The sequence below is a fragment of the Nicotiana tomentosiformis genome, chromosome 2 (assembly GCF_000390325.3).
Source record: "Nicotiana tomentosiformis chromosome 2, ASM39032v3, whole genome shotgun sequence".
Taxonomy (NCBI): Eukaryota; Viridiplantae; Streptophyta; class Magnoliopsida; order Solanales; family Solanaceae; genus Nicotiana; species Nicotiana tomentosiformis.
In genome coordinates this window covers 8,987,218-9,001,862 of record NC_090813.1, presented here as the reverse complement: position 1 = coordinate 9,001,862, position 14,645 = coordinate 8,987,218, and the positions used below count along the sequence as shown (strand labels likewise).

At 39.0% G+C, this 14,645-nt stretch overlaps 1 protein-coding gene and 2 non-coding genes across 3 annotated transcripts; all 3 read left to right on the top strand.

The window, feature by feature from the left end:
- Positions 1-2,005: 2,005 nt before the first annotated feature.
- LOC117279346 (small nucleolar RNA U3) lies at positions 2,006-2,223 on the top strand. The gene has a single exon (XR_004509760.1). It is a non-coding gene; the product is annotated as a small nucleolar RNA U3 (small nucleolar RNA).
- A 2,482-nt stretch (positions 2,224-4,705) lies between these two features.
- On the top strand, positions 4,706-4,916 carry LOC117275806 (small nucleolar RNA U3). Its single transcript, XR_004506014.1, has one exon. It is a non-coding gene; the product is annotated as a small nucleolar RNA U3 (small nucleolar RNA).
- A 7,188-nt stretch (positions 4,917-12,104) lies between these two features.
- LOC138904317 (uncharacterized) lies at positions 12,105-12,482 on the top strand. The gene has a single exon (XM_070192818.1). The coding sequence runs from the start codon at positions 12,105-12,107 to the stop codon at positions 12,480-12,482; it is 378 nt and encodes a 125-aa protein (XP_070048919.1).
- Positions 12,483-14,645: the final 2,163 nt, after the last annotated feature.

The following is a 14,645-nucleotide window of genomic DNA, read 5'->3' as shown; positions in this document are numbered from 1 at the left end:
GGTCGAGACCATTATCAAGCATCGGGTAATACAAGGAGTAGGTTGGGGCAATTCAAGCGCCCAATTTCTTGTCCGATGGAAGGGGCAACCGACGGAAGGGGCGACATGGGAAAAATATGAGACATTATGGCCGTTCAAAGATCAAGTTCACGACTACTTGAATCGTTGTGGCGCCGAGGTCGTCGCCATTTCAAGTGGGGGAGAGTGTTCCGACCCGCATATTTTTCGCCCAAATTCGCCGCCTAAAGGACTGCCAAACGAGCCAAACTGGGCTGGCAAAGACCAGAAGGTCTTTGCACATGGAGGCAACAATCCAACAGGCTGTCCGGGCCCTCATAGAGGCTACTTTCCGCCAGCAAAGTCAAGTGCTGCGCCGCTAGGTAGGGCCACATCCTGTCTGGAGGAGAATGGGAGCAAATCCCGCCAGCAAGAAAGGCACCACAGCAGCTGGACAAGTCAGCTTGCACCTGGACTGCCAACATCTTCCAGGAATCCAGCATAGAGCAGTGCATCACAGGCTGGCCGGTCCCACAACCAACTTAGTTGCTTGTGGGCATTTTTCTGTATAAATAGGATACATAAGTCTTGTTAGAAGACAGATCTCTTTACTTGTATTTCCTTCTTTTGTATATGAGATAAACCCCGAAAATTGGCCTTGGCCTCCCATCTTTGTGTCTTTCATTTTCGTTATCCCTCCAACCTTTGAGTTTGGGTGATTGCCTTGGTCCTAAGCACGATTTTGTGCTTGTTTCTTGTTAAGGGCTGAAGCAAGAATAGTAGTCAGGCTATCTTGCTGCCCTCGCGGAGTCCCCAGAAAACGGGTTCGTGACAATATGCTCCTATTGGTATCACAAAACTGAAGGACCATAAGCAACCTGGCATACCGCTCTCTGTTTCATCAGATCTTGGTTTGTCTTTGCAGGCTTGCCAATGCCATATAATTAATAGTTCGTTGAGTCGTTCTGCCTCCAGTACAACAGCTTCTTTAGATGTAAGTTGATCTAGAGCTTTATTGTCGTCCTGCATTTGTAACCCATCCTCCAAACAGGCATGGATAGAAGATAAGAAGAATCACCTTTACTAAACTTAAACAAGGTAGCACATGCAATTCCTCAAACAAATGCAAAGCGCTAAAGTTGTATGTACCTCTAATTGGGCACACTTTAAGCCTCTAACTCTTGCCTCCAGGGGTGTGATAACTGCCCTAATAGGAGGCATTTCATCATATTTTATGCAGCATGAACTCTCAAGTAGTAGCTTCTTTTTTCTGCTGTGGATTTTGTAGCCAGAGCTTCTTTTTTCTCATCATTTATTTTATTATTCCCGAAACACACAGAACTTGCACTATATATATAAATCATTCTGTTTGAAAATTTAGCTTCTAAATATCACAATGAATTTATCTTGTCACTGTGAAAGATACTACAGTGAGTACAAGTATTAAAAAGTAGGTAGACATGTACCTTTCTTTCAAGAAGAGATTCTGATTTTTTTTAATCTGTAACTGGAAATACAAATTCTTTAGTAGCAGATTCTACATTTATAATTTTTTCTCCTTTTACTTTTTTTCTTCTTATTTGGCCTCAAATAGTCCTGGCATAGAAAAAATTACAAATGTTTTATAGTTCTAGTTGATTGGAGAGATCAAAAGGACAACAACTGGCTAGGTTTCTGATCTTCGTCATAGCAAACTTCCAGCTTAAAATAAAATAAAATTAAAAAGCAAAATCATCAAACAAACCCATTTAACACCTACTTTCGTCAATTTCCCGTCTTGTGGAATTTCTGAAATTTTCCAATGTTCCATAACCCTATACAAATTGTTAACATCAAACGGCCTGCTTTCATTTCATGATAGTTGTAAAAGCAAACCTGTTAATCTTCGCATATGAAAGCTGACTCAATTCCACTTCGTGCACTGCAGAACGACACTCTCTCTGTCCCTCATCGGCAATATAAAGCACAGAAAAGGCATTTACAAGCACAGATGACGAAGATGAAGTTCACGACCTTACTTGAACAGGATCTGTTCTATAGGCTCGTACCACTGTATCCTTGAGTTCTAAGGAGACAGGAAACCAAGTCTGGTTGATGAGACATGGCCATTGGACCAGAGCGTGATTAACAGCTCCCACGGCCCTCGGGTTATATGGTGCTGTAGATGATCGTTCTCAGCCCCCTAACCATGGGTGTTGGGATGGTCTAATGGCTGTCTGACAGACTACAATTCCTTTTTTTTGCTCTTGATGTTCTCCATTTCTGTTACTTGAAGTTGAGCTGAATCCCTCCTGCAATTTTCACCATAGATGACTGCTAAAATTCACCATTCATATTCACTAGAATAACTTTTCGAGACAACAACCCTTCCCTATAAGCTAAGCAATTGTATATTGGTTTTAGACTAGTCTTAGTAGGCGCTTTCGTGTGCTGCACGTGTCAATGAATATATAAATTTTAAAAATTACATAAATAATGTATTTTTCGTTATTGAACAAATACTAAAGAAAGAAATGTAAGTTCCTAAAATAACGAATTTTAATCTCACTAAGCTAGCTCAATAAAATAAAAAAATCCTATTCCACATAAGTTTTTATATGCCCTTATTATGATTTATGAGGCGTGAAATATCTTATAAAAATTATTGTTATCTTTGTTACCAAACACTATAAGCAAATAACACAAAAAATATTTTTACCATAATTATTCAAACATAACAAAATAAATTAAAGAATTTGAATCTTTTGGTATTTTACCCTTTAAAAATATATTTTTATTTGACAAAATAGTAATTTGTTTATCTTCCTAATATTTAGGACTTCTAAATTAACTAAAATTTTAATTATTATATCTTTCTTTATTTGAATTTTGTAGAAAATAACTTTAAAATTAATTAAAATTTTACCTTATAAGAATTATTTAATTTAATTATGACACAACTATAACTATACTTTTTCAAATATTTAGGAAAAAAAGAAATAGAATAGGCGGATTATTTCCATAAATCTACGTTATCAATTTTCCTTTCCACTAAGAGTATTTTAATTTGTTTGGCAAAAATCACTTAGCTTGAACACTCACTTTAATTGTACTATTCTTTTATCTTTATTGCCACTGAATCCTTTCCTTACAATATTTTCGCAGCGTGGTGAGTTATTCAATATATATGTATAAGGAAAGATATAATAAATAAAATTTTAGTTGATTTAGAAGTCCTAAATATTAGGAAGATAAACAAATTACTATTTTGTCCAATATAAAATATATTTTTAAAGGATAAAAAAGGCGAACGATATTTCGCTAAGGGCCTTCGTGCTTTTAATATAGTATATATTCTGATTGGGATGAAGAGGCTTTACCAAAAGTATTTATTTCTTTAAAATGGTAAAAATTACTCAATATGAAAATATTAAATTTTAAAATTTTAAATTTCTCAATCTCCTTTTCAATATTTTTAACCGTTTAATATCCGGAATTTCTCTATTAGTAGAGCTCAAACCTAGAATAGCATTCATTTCATGTCATACTTTGATGTTTCAAAGTGTTTACGAGATTTTTCCCTTAAGTCTTTCAAAAAACTTGAACATATCTTTATGATATAGTAGGGGGTAGCCCATGTTGTGCATTGGCCCAATAATACTATTACCTAAATACTATTGTCGTATGGTAGTGTTAGATCGAGTTCATCTCCAAAGGATACTAAAGTTATTCTTAAAATACCTAAAGTCATTAAAATATTATAATTTTATTGGTCCCAACTATTACTTGAAAATTTAAATTTAAAAAGAGCTTGGTTGATGATCATGTTGTGCGAATTGGCAGGAGTTATAAAATTTTTATTTAACTTATAAGCAATAACAATCTTCTTTTGTGTCAAGTTATCTAATGCAACTACAATTAGGTTCACATTTAATATTACCTCATATCTAAAATAAATATCTTTTTAATTTTTTTTATGCTCATTAAAGAAATCATATAAAATATTTATTATAAGATTTATTTGATTAATTTATGCTTTATATCATAGTCAAATTACTCATTATATTCTGTAGGTAATTTATACTAAAGTTAGATGATTTTAGCTTATTTTATTGATTATGAAATTTCATAGGAAACAAAATTCTTAAAATTTGCATAATGAGAAGAAATTTACGAAGAGAGAACTTTTGAGAGCATAGGTGTCCGACTAATTATCTGTACAAATATTAACTATACAATTTAAATTGATATAGAACAATTAAAGCATATACTTTGTGTGTGAAATTTATAAGATTAATACCATATAAAGTACCACTTAGTAGCCATGGAATTTGTTTTTTTGTGTGCATATTTCTAGTCTTTTTTGGGATATTCAAAATATTTTACTCCTATCATATTTTCTTAAACTTTGACTTTTGATCTTACCATCCTGATTTCCTTTTTGTTATCCAACTAATAAATAAAAGAGAAGATAAATCTATCAACATAAGTCTAGTTCTTTAAACTAAAAGGTAAGATGTACACGCATAGAACAATCGAGCATTAAATTTGTTTTTCTTTTTAATTTCGTATGAATTTTTTGAATATTTTTGTTAAAAAATAAAGCTTTTGTACAAAATATAGACTCAATTCCACATGTTTTACTAGGAACGACACACTTACCGTCCCACATCGGCAATATACAGCAGAAAGAAGGCATTTATAAACATGAATGACGAAGATGATGTTCAAGACCTTACTTGAACAAGATCTGTTCTATAGGCTCGTACCACTGTATCCTTGAGTTCTAAGGAGACAGGAAACCAAGTCTGGTTAATGAGTCATGTCCATTGGACCAGATCGTGATTAACAACTCACACGGCCCTCGGGTTATGGTGCCGTATATGATCGTTCTCAGCCCCTAACAATGGGTGTTGGGATGGCCTAATGGCCCACAGACTCTTCACATCTTTATTTTTCTCTTGATTTTCTCCATTTCTGTTACTTGAAGATGAGCTTGAGCTCTCCTGCAAATTACACCATAGACGACTGCTTCTATGGCATTTTTTCGGGACAACAAGACTCCGAATAAGCTAAGCAATATACTAGCCTGTTTGGCTAAGCTTTTTTTTGGGTGTTGGGATGGTCTAATGGCTGTCTGATAGACTCTTCACATCTTTTTTTCTGCTCTTGATTTTCTCCATTTCTGTTACTTGAAGATGAGCTTGAGCTCTCCTGCAAACTACACCATAGATGACTACTTCTATGGCATCTTTTCGGGACAACAAGACTCTGAATAAGCTAAGCAATCTACTAGCCTTTTGGCCAAGCTTCTTTTTGGGCCAAAAGTATATTTTTTTTGTTGCTAGAAGTGCTTTTAGCCAAAAATTGAGGTGTTTGGCCAAGCTTTTAGAAGCAAAAAAAATGCTTTTGAGGAGAAGAAGCTGATAGTAGGCTATAATTATGTAGTTTAGTTACTATTTGCACTCTAACTTAGCTGCACTTTATTGATATTTGAATGTTTAAATGATAATAAATTGCTCTAATTAAGAACTTTATGCTTTGCAGGAGCAATTCCGGTGGTCTATGAGGACGTTAAGGAGTGTTTCTGAACTAATATGGAGCATTGAAGGCCAATTGGAAGTTAGCGCGCTTAGAAAGAAGAAAGAAAAATATGCTGCAGAAAATCCTCCAGGTGCGCAGTCGATGCGCGGCCGCGCACTGGGCCGGGCATATTAGGCAGAAACTGGCCAAAGTGCACGGTCGATGAGCGATCGATGCGCGTCCGCGCACGTGCTTTCGAGAAAAATCATCCAAGGTCAATTTTGTAATTTGAGAGGAAAATAACCTTGACCTATATGAAGTCCAGCTTGCCCATAAAGAGGGTATCTCTGTTTTTAGAAGAACTTTGGAGACAAGAACACAAAAGGAGCAAGACGGAGAATTCTCCTACGAGTTTTTCATCCTCTTCTTCTTAATTCCATTGTTAGTTATGACTTTTTATATTGTAATCTTGCATAGTAGTATGAGTAGTTAAACCCGTCATCTAGGGTTGATGGAATTAATTGTTGGATGAAGTCTTGATTACGTTTTGATATAATTGAGCCGTTTTTACTCTATAATTGTTCAACTATGTGTTTCTTGTGATTAATTGAAAGGGCCCTTGATTAATCGTGTCTAGTTGTCTAGTGTTGCTTGAGAAAGAACACTTGATTAGATTGTTGTTGAACAATGCTACTTTCGAGTAAGTTAAGAGATTAATTACTTGAATTTAAAAGCAGGATTAGAGATAACGAATCTTTGGTGTGATATTTATGAGTTGTACAAATTGTCAACTAAAGTAGTTCGAGAGAATACTTCTAGTAAATTAATGTAATTGATCGAGAGATAAGTACGGTAATAAAGAACTCATCATCTTTATAGAGTGTTACGACGAGATTATAGCTAACATGTCGGGAATTAATCCGACAATTGGGGAAATCAATAACCCTAGATTCTTTTACCCTTGAATTGAACTTCATTCTTGCTTATTGATAGTTTTTATTGTCATTGTTTGCTTAGTTAAATAATTTTTATTAATTATCAAATAAAATCTTGAACTCTGAAAATTGTCTGAGCTTATCATTAGCGATACTAAAGGTTGTAGCAAATAGGTTAGTTCCCTGTGGGATTCGACTCCGGACTCTTGAACCGGATTATTTTTGCAGCGACCGCTTAGTCCTTTTTATAAGAAATGGTTTGGCGTGATCAAATTTTGGTGTCGTTGCCGGGGAACTAACGGTGTTATTTATTACAGCTTGGAATAATTGTTAGAATTTTTAATTTAGATCAATTTTCTGTGGTGTTAAAAAATATTTCTATTGAAATTCTCACGTTTGAACTTTTCTGTGACTCAGGTGCATGCCTAGAATCTCCTTGAGAACTGGTGAACTTTTTGAAGGACTCTCAAATCCCGAGAAAGCATTCAGGGCATTGAATTGGGCTAACAAGAAGGGCAAACAGCTAAAACAAGACGAACAATTCAAAATTGAAATGGACGACGTCAAGAGCGTCAACGAGAACAATAAGAATGATCGAGTTGACCCAAACATCGGAGTGGTAGCACCTCTTATGCCGGAAGCAGCTCTATATGATTGGGCGCAACCAACTGCTGATAACCTAGCCACCACAATTGCAGTCCCTCCGATACAAGCGGAGACGTTTCAGATTACCAACAACATGTTGCACTTGCTACAGAATAAAGAGTTGTTCTCTGGTTCGTACATTGAAGACCCATAACAACATTTGAAGAAGTTTCTATCAATTTTTGTCACTCAAAGACAGTCGAATGTGACTCCTGAAGAAATCAAATTATTACTGTTCCCATTCTCAGTGATTGGGGAGGCTCAAACTTGGCTGAATTCGCTCCTAATAAACTCCATTGCTACTTGGGAGGAACTAGTCAAGCAGTTCTTAAACAAGTTCTATCCACCCAACAAAACTGCGAGACAAATTGATGAGATATTGCAATTTAGGCAGAAATCGACTGAAACGTTACAAAAAACCTGGGAGAGGTTTAAGGGTATGCTAGTGAAGTGTCAACACCATGGCATTCCAGATCAGATGCTAGGACAGAGATTTTATATAGTCTTAGTTGACGGTCTGAAGGCCAATGTAGATGCTTCAGCTGGGGTGCATTCTTGAGCAAAACATTCACAGAGTGCAAGATTCTTCTTGACAAGATGGCTCAAAATTCAGGATGGATGACGAGAGATACAACACTCACTCCAATAGTGCATTCTATTGCTCTTGACCCAAACAATACAAATGCAGAAAACATAGCCACTCTCATGACCCAGATGAGCTTGTTGACAAAGAAAATTGATGAAATGGGTACAAAACAGGTGCACATTGTTGATACGACAAATGGAGGCCTATGCACTCCCTACATAAATGAGTCATATGTTTGCTCGTAGAGTGGAAAGAATGATAACCATAGGCCTCCCTACATAAATGAGTCATATGTTTGCTCGTAGAGTGGAAAGAATGATAACCAGGGCTTCAGAAAAGACATGAATTACATCAATAATTTTGGGGGTCAGAGGCAAGGTGGACAGCAATGGGGACCTCAAAATCAGCAGTACAGAACAACCCAGCAACAATACAATACCATTCCAAGGGGAACACGACCACAAGGCCAAGTCGTGCCTTATCAAAGGCAGCATGGCTACAATCAGCAATACCAACAACAGTTGGCTTACCAACTGCCTCATCAACAGCAGGACAGTAATATGAGAGAAATAAAGGGCATGCTGCAACAACTCATTGGGACAAATAGAAAGATGCAAGAAAAGTTAGCATCACATGATTCGGCTATTAAAAGCATCGAAACTCAATTAGGCCAGTTATCTATGGCCTTGAACAATCGCCCACAAGGAACGTTGCCTGGAGACACAAACATCAATCTAAAGGAGCAGAACCCAAATCAGCTAATGGCAGTGAGTCTCAGGAATGGAAGGGATTTAGATAGAGAGCAAGAAGTTTCTCAATCTAGGAGAGACGCAGTGCCAATTACTCCAATGACATTAGAGACCGACGAGTCAAAGGAGCTCACAAAAGTTGTAATTGAACAGGCACAAGTGGACAAAGGCAAGTAGAAGGAATTTGAACAACTCCAAAACAGGTGGTGGAAAAGGCTCCTAATAAAGAAAAGACACCAAGCAGTGGGTAGAAGTTAACTCCTGCACCATTCCCTCAAAGGTTGGCAAAGCAAAAGAGAGATGATCAATACAGGAAATTCATGGAAATGCTTAGACAAATTCAATTGAATATTCCGCTGATAGATGCTTTGAGGGAAATGCCAGGCTATGCAAAAATAATGAAGGATCTGATGTCTCGAAAATTTGACTTCCAAGACCTGTCTACTGTAACTCTAAATCAAACTTGCAGCGCTGTAGTGACAAGACCTATGACTCAAAAATTATCTGATCCCGGTAGTTTGACTATCCCATGCATAATTGGAAGTTATGCTTTTGCTAAAGCATTGTGTGACTTAGGAGCCAGTATCAACTTGATGCCTTTGGCAATCTACACAAAGTTAGGCATTGGCAGAGCTAGACCGACCTCAATGTTGTTGCAACTGGCTGATCGCACAGTCAAAAGGACGACATGAATTTGGATGATGTGCTCATCCAATTGGGGAAGTTTGTATTTCCTGCCGACTTCATTATTCTTGACTGTCAAGTTGACGAAGAAATATCAATAATTTTGGGGAGGCCGTTCATAGCCACTAGGAGAGCATTGATCCACTATGAGACTGGAGAGTTAAAAATGAGGTTGAATAATGAGGAAATAATATTCAATGTTCAACAATCTATGAGGAGGCCCAGCAAATTTGCAAATTGTTCATTAGTGGAGGCGGTGGATGTAATACTACAAGAGGAGGATGAGACCCTTAATGTCAGAGATCCATTAGAAGCTTGCTTGATGAATTTGGAAGATGTGGATGGTGAAGAGTTGGCAGAGTGGGTCATGGCTCTCGAAGGTCAAGGGTTCTGGAAAAGAGAACCCCAGTTCGAGCCACTACACTTAGAATAAAAGGGCAACACCACATGCAAAGCCATCAATAAAGGAGCCACCATAGTTGGGCCTGAAACCGCTTCCTGGTCACCTCAGGTACACTTTCTTAGGCCCTAACTCTACTTTACCTGTTATTATCTCATCCGGTTTGTTAGCTGTGCAGGTAGAATTATTCTTACAGGTGTTACAGGATTGTAAGACTGCTATTGGTTGGACCATGGCAGATATAAAGGGTATCAACCCGGCCTTTTGCATGCACAAGATTCTCTTGGAAGAAGGGCACAAACCTTCAAGAAAACATCAAAGAAGGCTGAACTCGAACATGAAAGAAGTGGTGAAGAAAGAAGTGATCAAGTGGTTAGATACGGGTATCATTTCCCCCATCTCTGACAGTAACTGGGTTAGCCCAGTTCTGTGTGTGCCAAATAAGGGTGGAATGACGGTCGTGCAAAATGAGAATAACGAGTTGATCCCGACTCGTACAATCACGGGTTGGAGAATTTGCATAGATTATAGAAAATTGAACTCAGCCACCCAGAAAGATCATTTCCCCTTGCCATTCATTGACCAAATATTGGATAGGTTGGCTAGGCAGTCTCATTTCTACTTTTTGGATGGATATTCAAGGTACAATCAGATCTCAATAGCCCTTGAATATAGAGAGAAAACATCCTTTACTTGTACATATGGAATTTTTGCCTTTCGGAGAATGTCGTTTGGCCTGTGCAATGCACCGACTACATTTCAGAGGTGTATGTTAGAAATTTTCACTGATATGGTGGAGGATATTATGAAAGTCTTTATGGATGATTTCTCAGTGGTGAGGGATTCATTCGAAGACTGTCTTCACAATTTAAGAAGAGTGTTAAAAAGTGTGTGGAGACAAATTTAGTGCTGAACTGGGAGAAATGCCATTTTATGGTACAAGAAGGTATAGTGTTGGGGCATCGAGTGTCCAGTAAAGGCATTGAGGTTGACCATGATAAGGTTGACGTGATTGAGAAGTTGCCACCATTCACTTCGGTCAAAGCAGTGAGAAGTTTCCTTGGGCACGCCGGATTCTACAGGCCATTTATAAAAGATTTATCTAAAATTGCTAACCCCTTATGTAAACTCCTTGAAAAGGATCATCCATTTGTATTATCTGATGATTTCAGGTTGGCATTTGAGGAGCTGAAGAAGAGACTGGTGACTGCACCAATCATCGTTGCACCCAACTGGGAGCAGCCGTTCGAGCTCATGTGCGACGCAAGTGATTATGCTATAGGAGCAGCCCTGGGGCAGTGAAAGGACAAACTGGTGCACCAATTTACTATGCAAGCAGAACACTAAGCGGTGCACAACTCAATTATATCATGACTGAGAAAGAGATGTTGGTTGTAGTGTTTGCATTCGACAAATTCAGGTCTTATTTGATTGGTTCAAAAGTGATTGTTTATACTAACCATGCATCACTTAAGGTACTTGATAGAAAAGAAGGAGTCAAAGCCACAATTAATCCGTTGGGTTCTGTTGCTATAAGAATTCGATTTGGAGATCCGCGATAGGAAAGGGACAGATAACCAAGTGGAAGACCACCTTTCAAGGTTGGAGGGAGCTAAAAAGAAAGTAGAGGTTGAAGATATAACTGAGACATTCCTGGATGAACAATAACTAGCAGCGGTAATGGAGGAGACGCCATGGTATGCTGATATTGCTAATTATTTGGCAAGCGGTATTGTACCTTATGAACTCTCTTCGATTCAAAATAAAAAGTTCTTTCGCGATTGTCGGTCTTATTACTGGGATGAACCTTTACTTTTTAAAATATGTATAGATAACATGATCCGGAGGTGTATCCCCTAGAAAGATCAATCTTCGATTTTGCAGGCTTGCCATGCTTCACCTTATGGTGGGCACTTTGGAGGAATTCGGACAACGGCAAAGGTGTTGGAGTCAGGTTTATGTTGGCCGACTTTATTCAAGGATGCCCATGCTTGGGTGAAAAGTTGTGAGGAGTGCCAAAGGACAAGCAACATATCTCGCCGTCACGAGATGCCGATGACTACAATTCAAGAGGTGGAAGTATTTGACATGTGGGGGATTTATTTTATGGGACCATTTGTCAGCTCGTATGGTAACAAGTACATAATGGTAGCAGTTGACTATGTCTCCAAATGGGTTGAAGTTGTGTCCCTTCCAACAAATGATGCCAAAGGAGTGCCATGCTTTCTAAAGAAAAACATTTTCACACGTTTTGGCACTCCGAGAGCTATAATCAGTGATGGTGGAACCCATTTTTGCAATAGAGCGTTCGCAAGGCTGTTAGAAAAGTATTGAGTTTGCCATAAGGTTGCCACACCTTAACACCCACAAAAGAGCGGGCAAGTGGAAGTGTCCAGCAGGAAAATCAAAAGTGTCCTGATCAAAACAGTGAATGCGACGAGGACTGATTGGGCAAAGAAGTTGGATGATGCATTATGGGCGTACCGCACATATTTAAAACTCCAATTGGTATGTCTCCATACAAGTTGGTGTTTGGAAAAGTATGCCAACTTCCGGTGGAGCTTGAGCATAAAGCCTTATGGGCACTGCGGTAGTTGAACTTGGATATGGAAACTACAGGCACAAGTAGAGTCACAGAGCTACATGAACTCAAGGAATTCCGATTCTATACATTCGAGAATGCAAGATTGTACAAAGAAAGGATGAAGATGATGCATGATAAGCATATTCTAGATCGGAACTTCAAACCCAGAGATCTAGTGTTGTTATACAATTCGAGATTAAGATTGTTTTCGGGTAAGATGAAATCTAGATGGTTAGGACCATTTAGAGTTGTGCAAGTGTTCTCAACTGGAGCAGTAGAAATTGAGTCCAAAGATGGAACGAATAGGTTTAAAGTGAATGGGCAAAGGATGAAACACTACCTTGGAATGGTGGAAGAAAAATGGGAGAAATTTGTGATGTCTTTGGAAGAGCCCCAATAATTGAGCCAAGTGCAATCATGAAAGCATGCGTTGTGCCTCGACGTTAAATCAGGCGCTTCTTGGGAGGCAACCCATGGTTTTGTTGTAATTCGTTGTGCCGTGACGTTAAATCAGGCGCTTCTTGGGAGGCAACCCAATATTTTTTCTTTGTTATTATTTTTTTCGTATTTGATTTTTAATAGTGAAAGTATTTATAGGTCTATTAGTATGCAGGGATGCAATTGTACGCGACGGAAGGACTCGGGGTGAAGAAATCCATCCGGAGATAGGTAAAAAGTGGCAAAAGGGAGGAAGTTCGAAGAGACAAACGTGCACAGGCCGCGCACTTTCGGACCCCTTCTATTGCACATGCGTGGCCGCGCACTGACCGCACATGGACCATGCATATTTCGACCTCCACTGCCCCACGTGTGCGGCTGCGCACTGACTGCGCACTGGGCACCATTTTTAGGTTATTTCATTAGTTAATTTTAATTTTGTTTTTCTCCCTTACTAATAACCGACCCCCCTACTCCTCCCCTAAAATCTGAATAACAACAAAACAAACCCTCCCCTCTCTCACAACAAACACACGCCTAAAACCCTCTCTTCTCCCCAATTTCAAAAGCAAAAACCTACCTCCCTTTCCTCCTCTTCCCTACTCAATCACCCCTCAATCTCTATTCCTCACAAGCTTCTTCAGGTAAGTGCCATGGCTTCTTTTTTCCTTTTCCTTCAGTTTTTATTTTTTTTAGTTATTTCGATTTTTTTTCTTCTCTTTTAATTGTATGGTAGTAGAAGTCATTGTTATTCTTTTCTTTGCTTTGTATTACTAAGTATACTTGTTGGTATGTGAGAATAGTAGAATTTCATCTTGTTGGGTTGGATTAGACATTGTTAAGATTGTGGTAGAATTGAAGTATAATTGGGTGTTTGGGGAATTTAGGGTGAATTTGCACATCAAGTGTTTGTTTAAATGCCACAGTGATTTCGTGAATGTAATTTGTGACCAATTGTGCGGGTGAATTCTGAGTAACTGCTTTTGGTTCACACATCCCGCCTTGTACTGATAGTGGTATTTGTTTTGTAGGTATTATGACACCCTCAAAGAAAAGACGAACCACAGGCGCCTCTTCTAGTGGTCATATGGCCTCGTCCCGGGCACGGCCCTCAACCAATGCGCCTTAGTTTGATAGCACAAAATTTATATCAAGCTCAGCCCAGGAACGTTTTAGGCAGAAGGCTCCTAAGAATCCCATACCGGAATGGGGTGACGATAAGGGGTCCTTGCAGATTGATTGCCCCAATATGTATCAGGAGTTGGTTCGACGCAGGCTGGATATTTTCTTTGAAGAACCTGAGGAGGCCAACTTGATGATTGTACGAGAGTTCTACGCGAACTGCTCTGAACATGAGGACCATATTTGCACTGTGCGACAAAAAAATGTTGATGCATTGATAGACGCCATTAGGATGGCGTATCGACTGCCAGTATTTGGTGGGGAGGAGGACTATTATGATATGTATAGCCGAGAACCAACCTCATGGAACCTATTTTTCAGAACAATCTGTGTGCCAAACAAAGACATGGTGTGGGTTATGCCGGGGCGGAAGTTGCACTCGGCCTTACTCACCTTTAAAGGGAAGTGTTGGTTTTATATCATCAATAGCCTCCTGCTGCCTTCCTCCAACACCACTGAGGTGAACGGTACCAGAGCTGCACTGATCTGGTGCTTCATGAATGGCCACGATTTTGATGTGGCTAAGGTTATTCACGACGAGATGTTCATCCGCTGTCCAGTGCAGAGGTATGGGTTCTTCTTCCCTTTACTAGTCACTAGATCATGCTGGGCAGCACGGTTGCCGGAGAACAAGAATGTGGATGGAAGAGTGAAAAAAAAAAACAAAGTTCTGGGCAGATAAAGTGACCATTGGAAAGGTTCCTGTGATACCTGGAAGAGCTAATAGTGATGAGTCTGATGCGCCAGAGGAGGGAGATGAAGGGCAGGCTGAGGCTGTGGCTGAGTCACCCCCACACTACCAAGTTGCTGAGGCTGACGGAACATCTGTGGTCAGATGGGATAGACGGATGACAACCCTAGAACATGATATGGCAGGGTTATGCACTTTTGTCACAGATTTGGGGACTCGAGTTGATGCACTGGACACCCAAAATGTAAAATC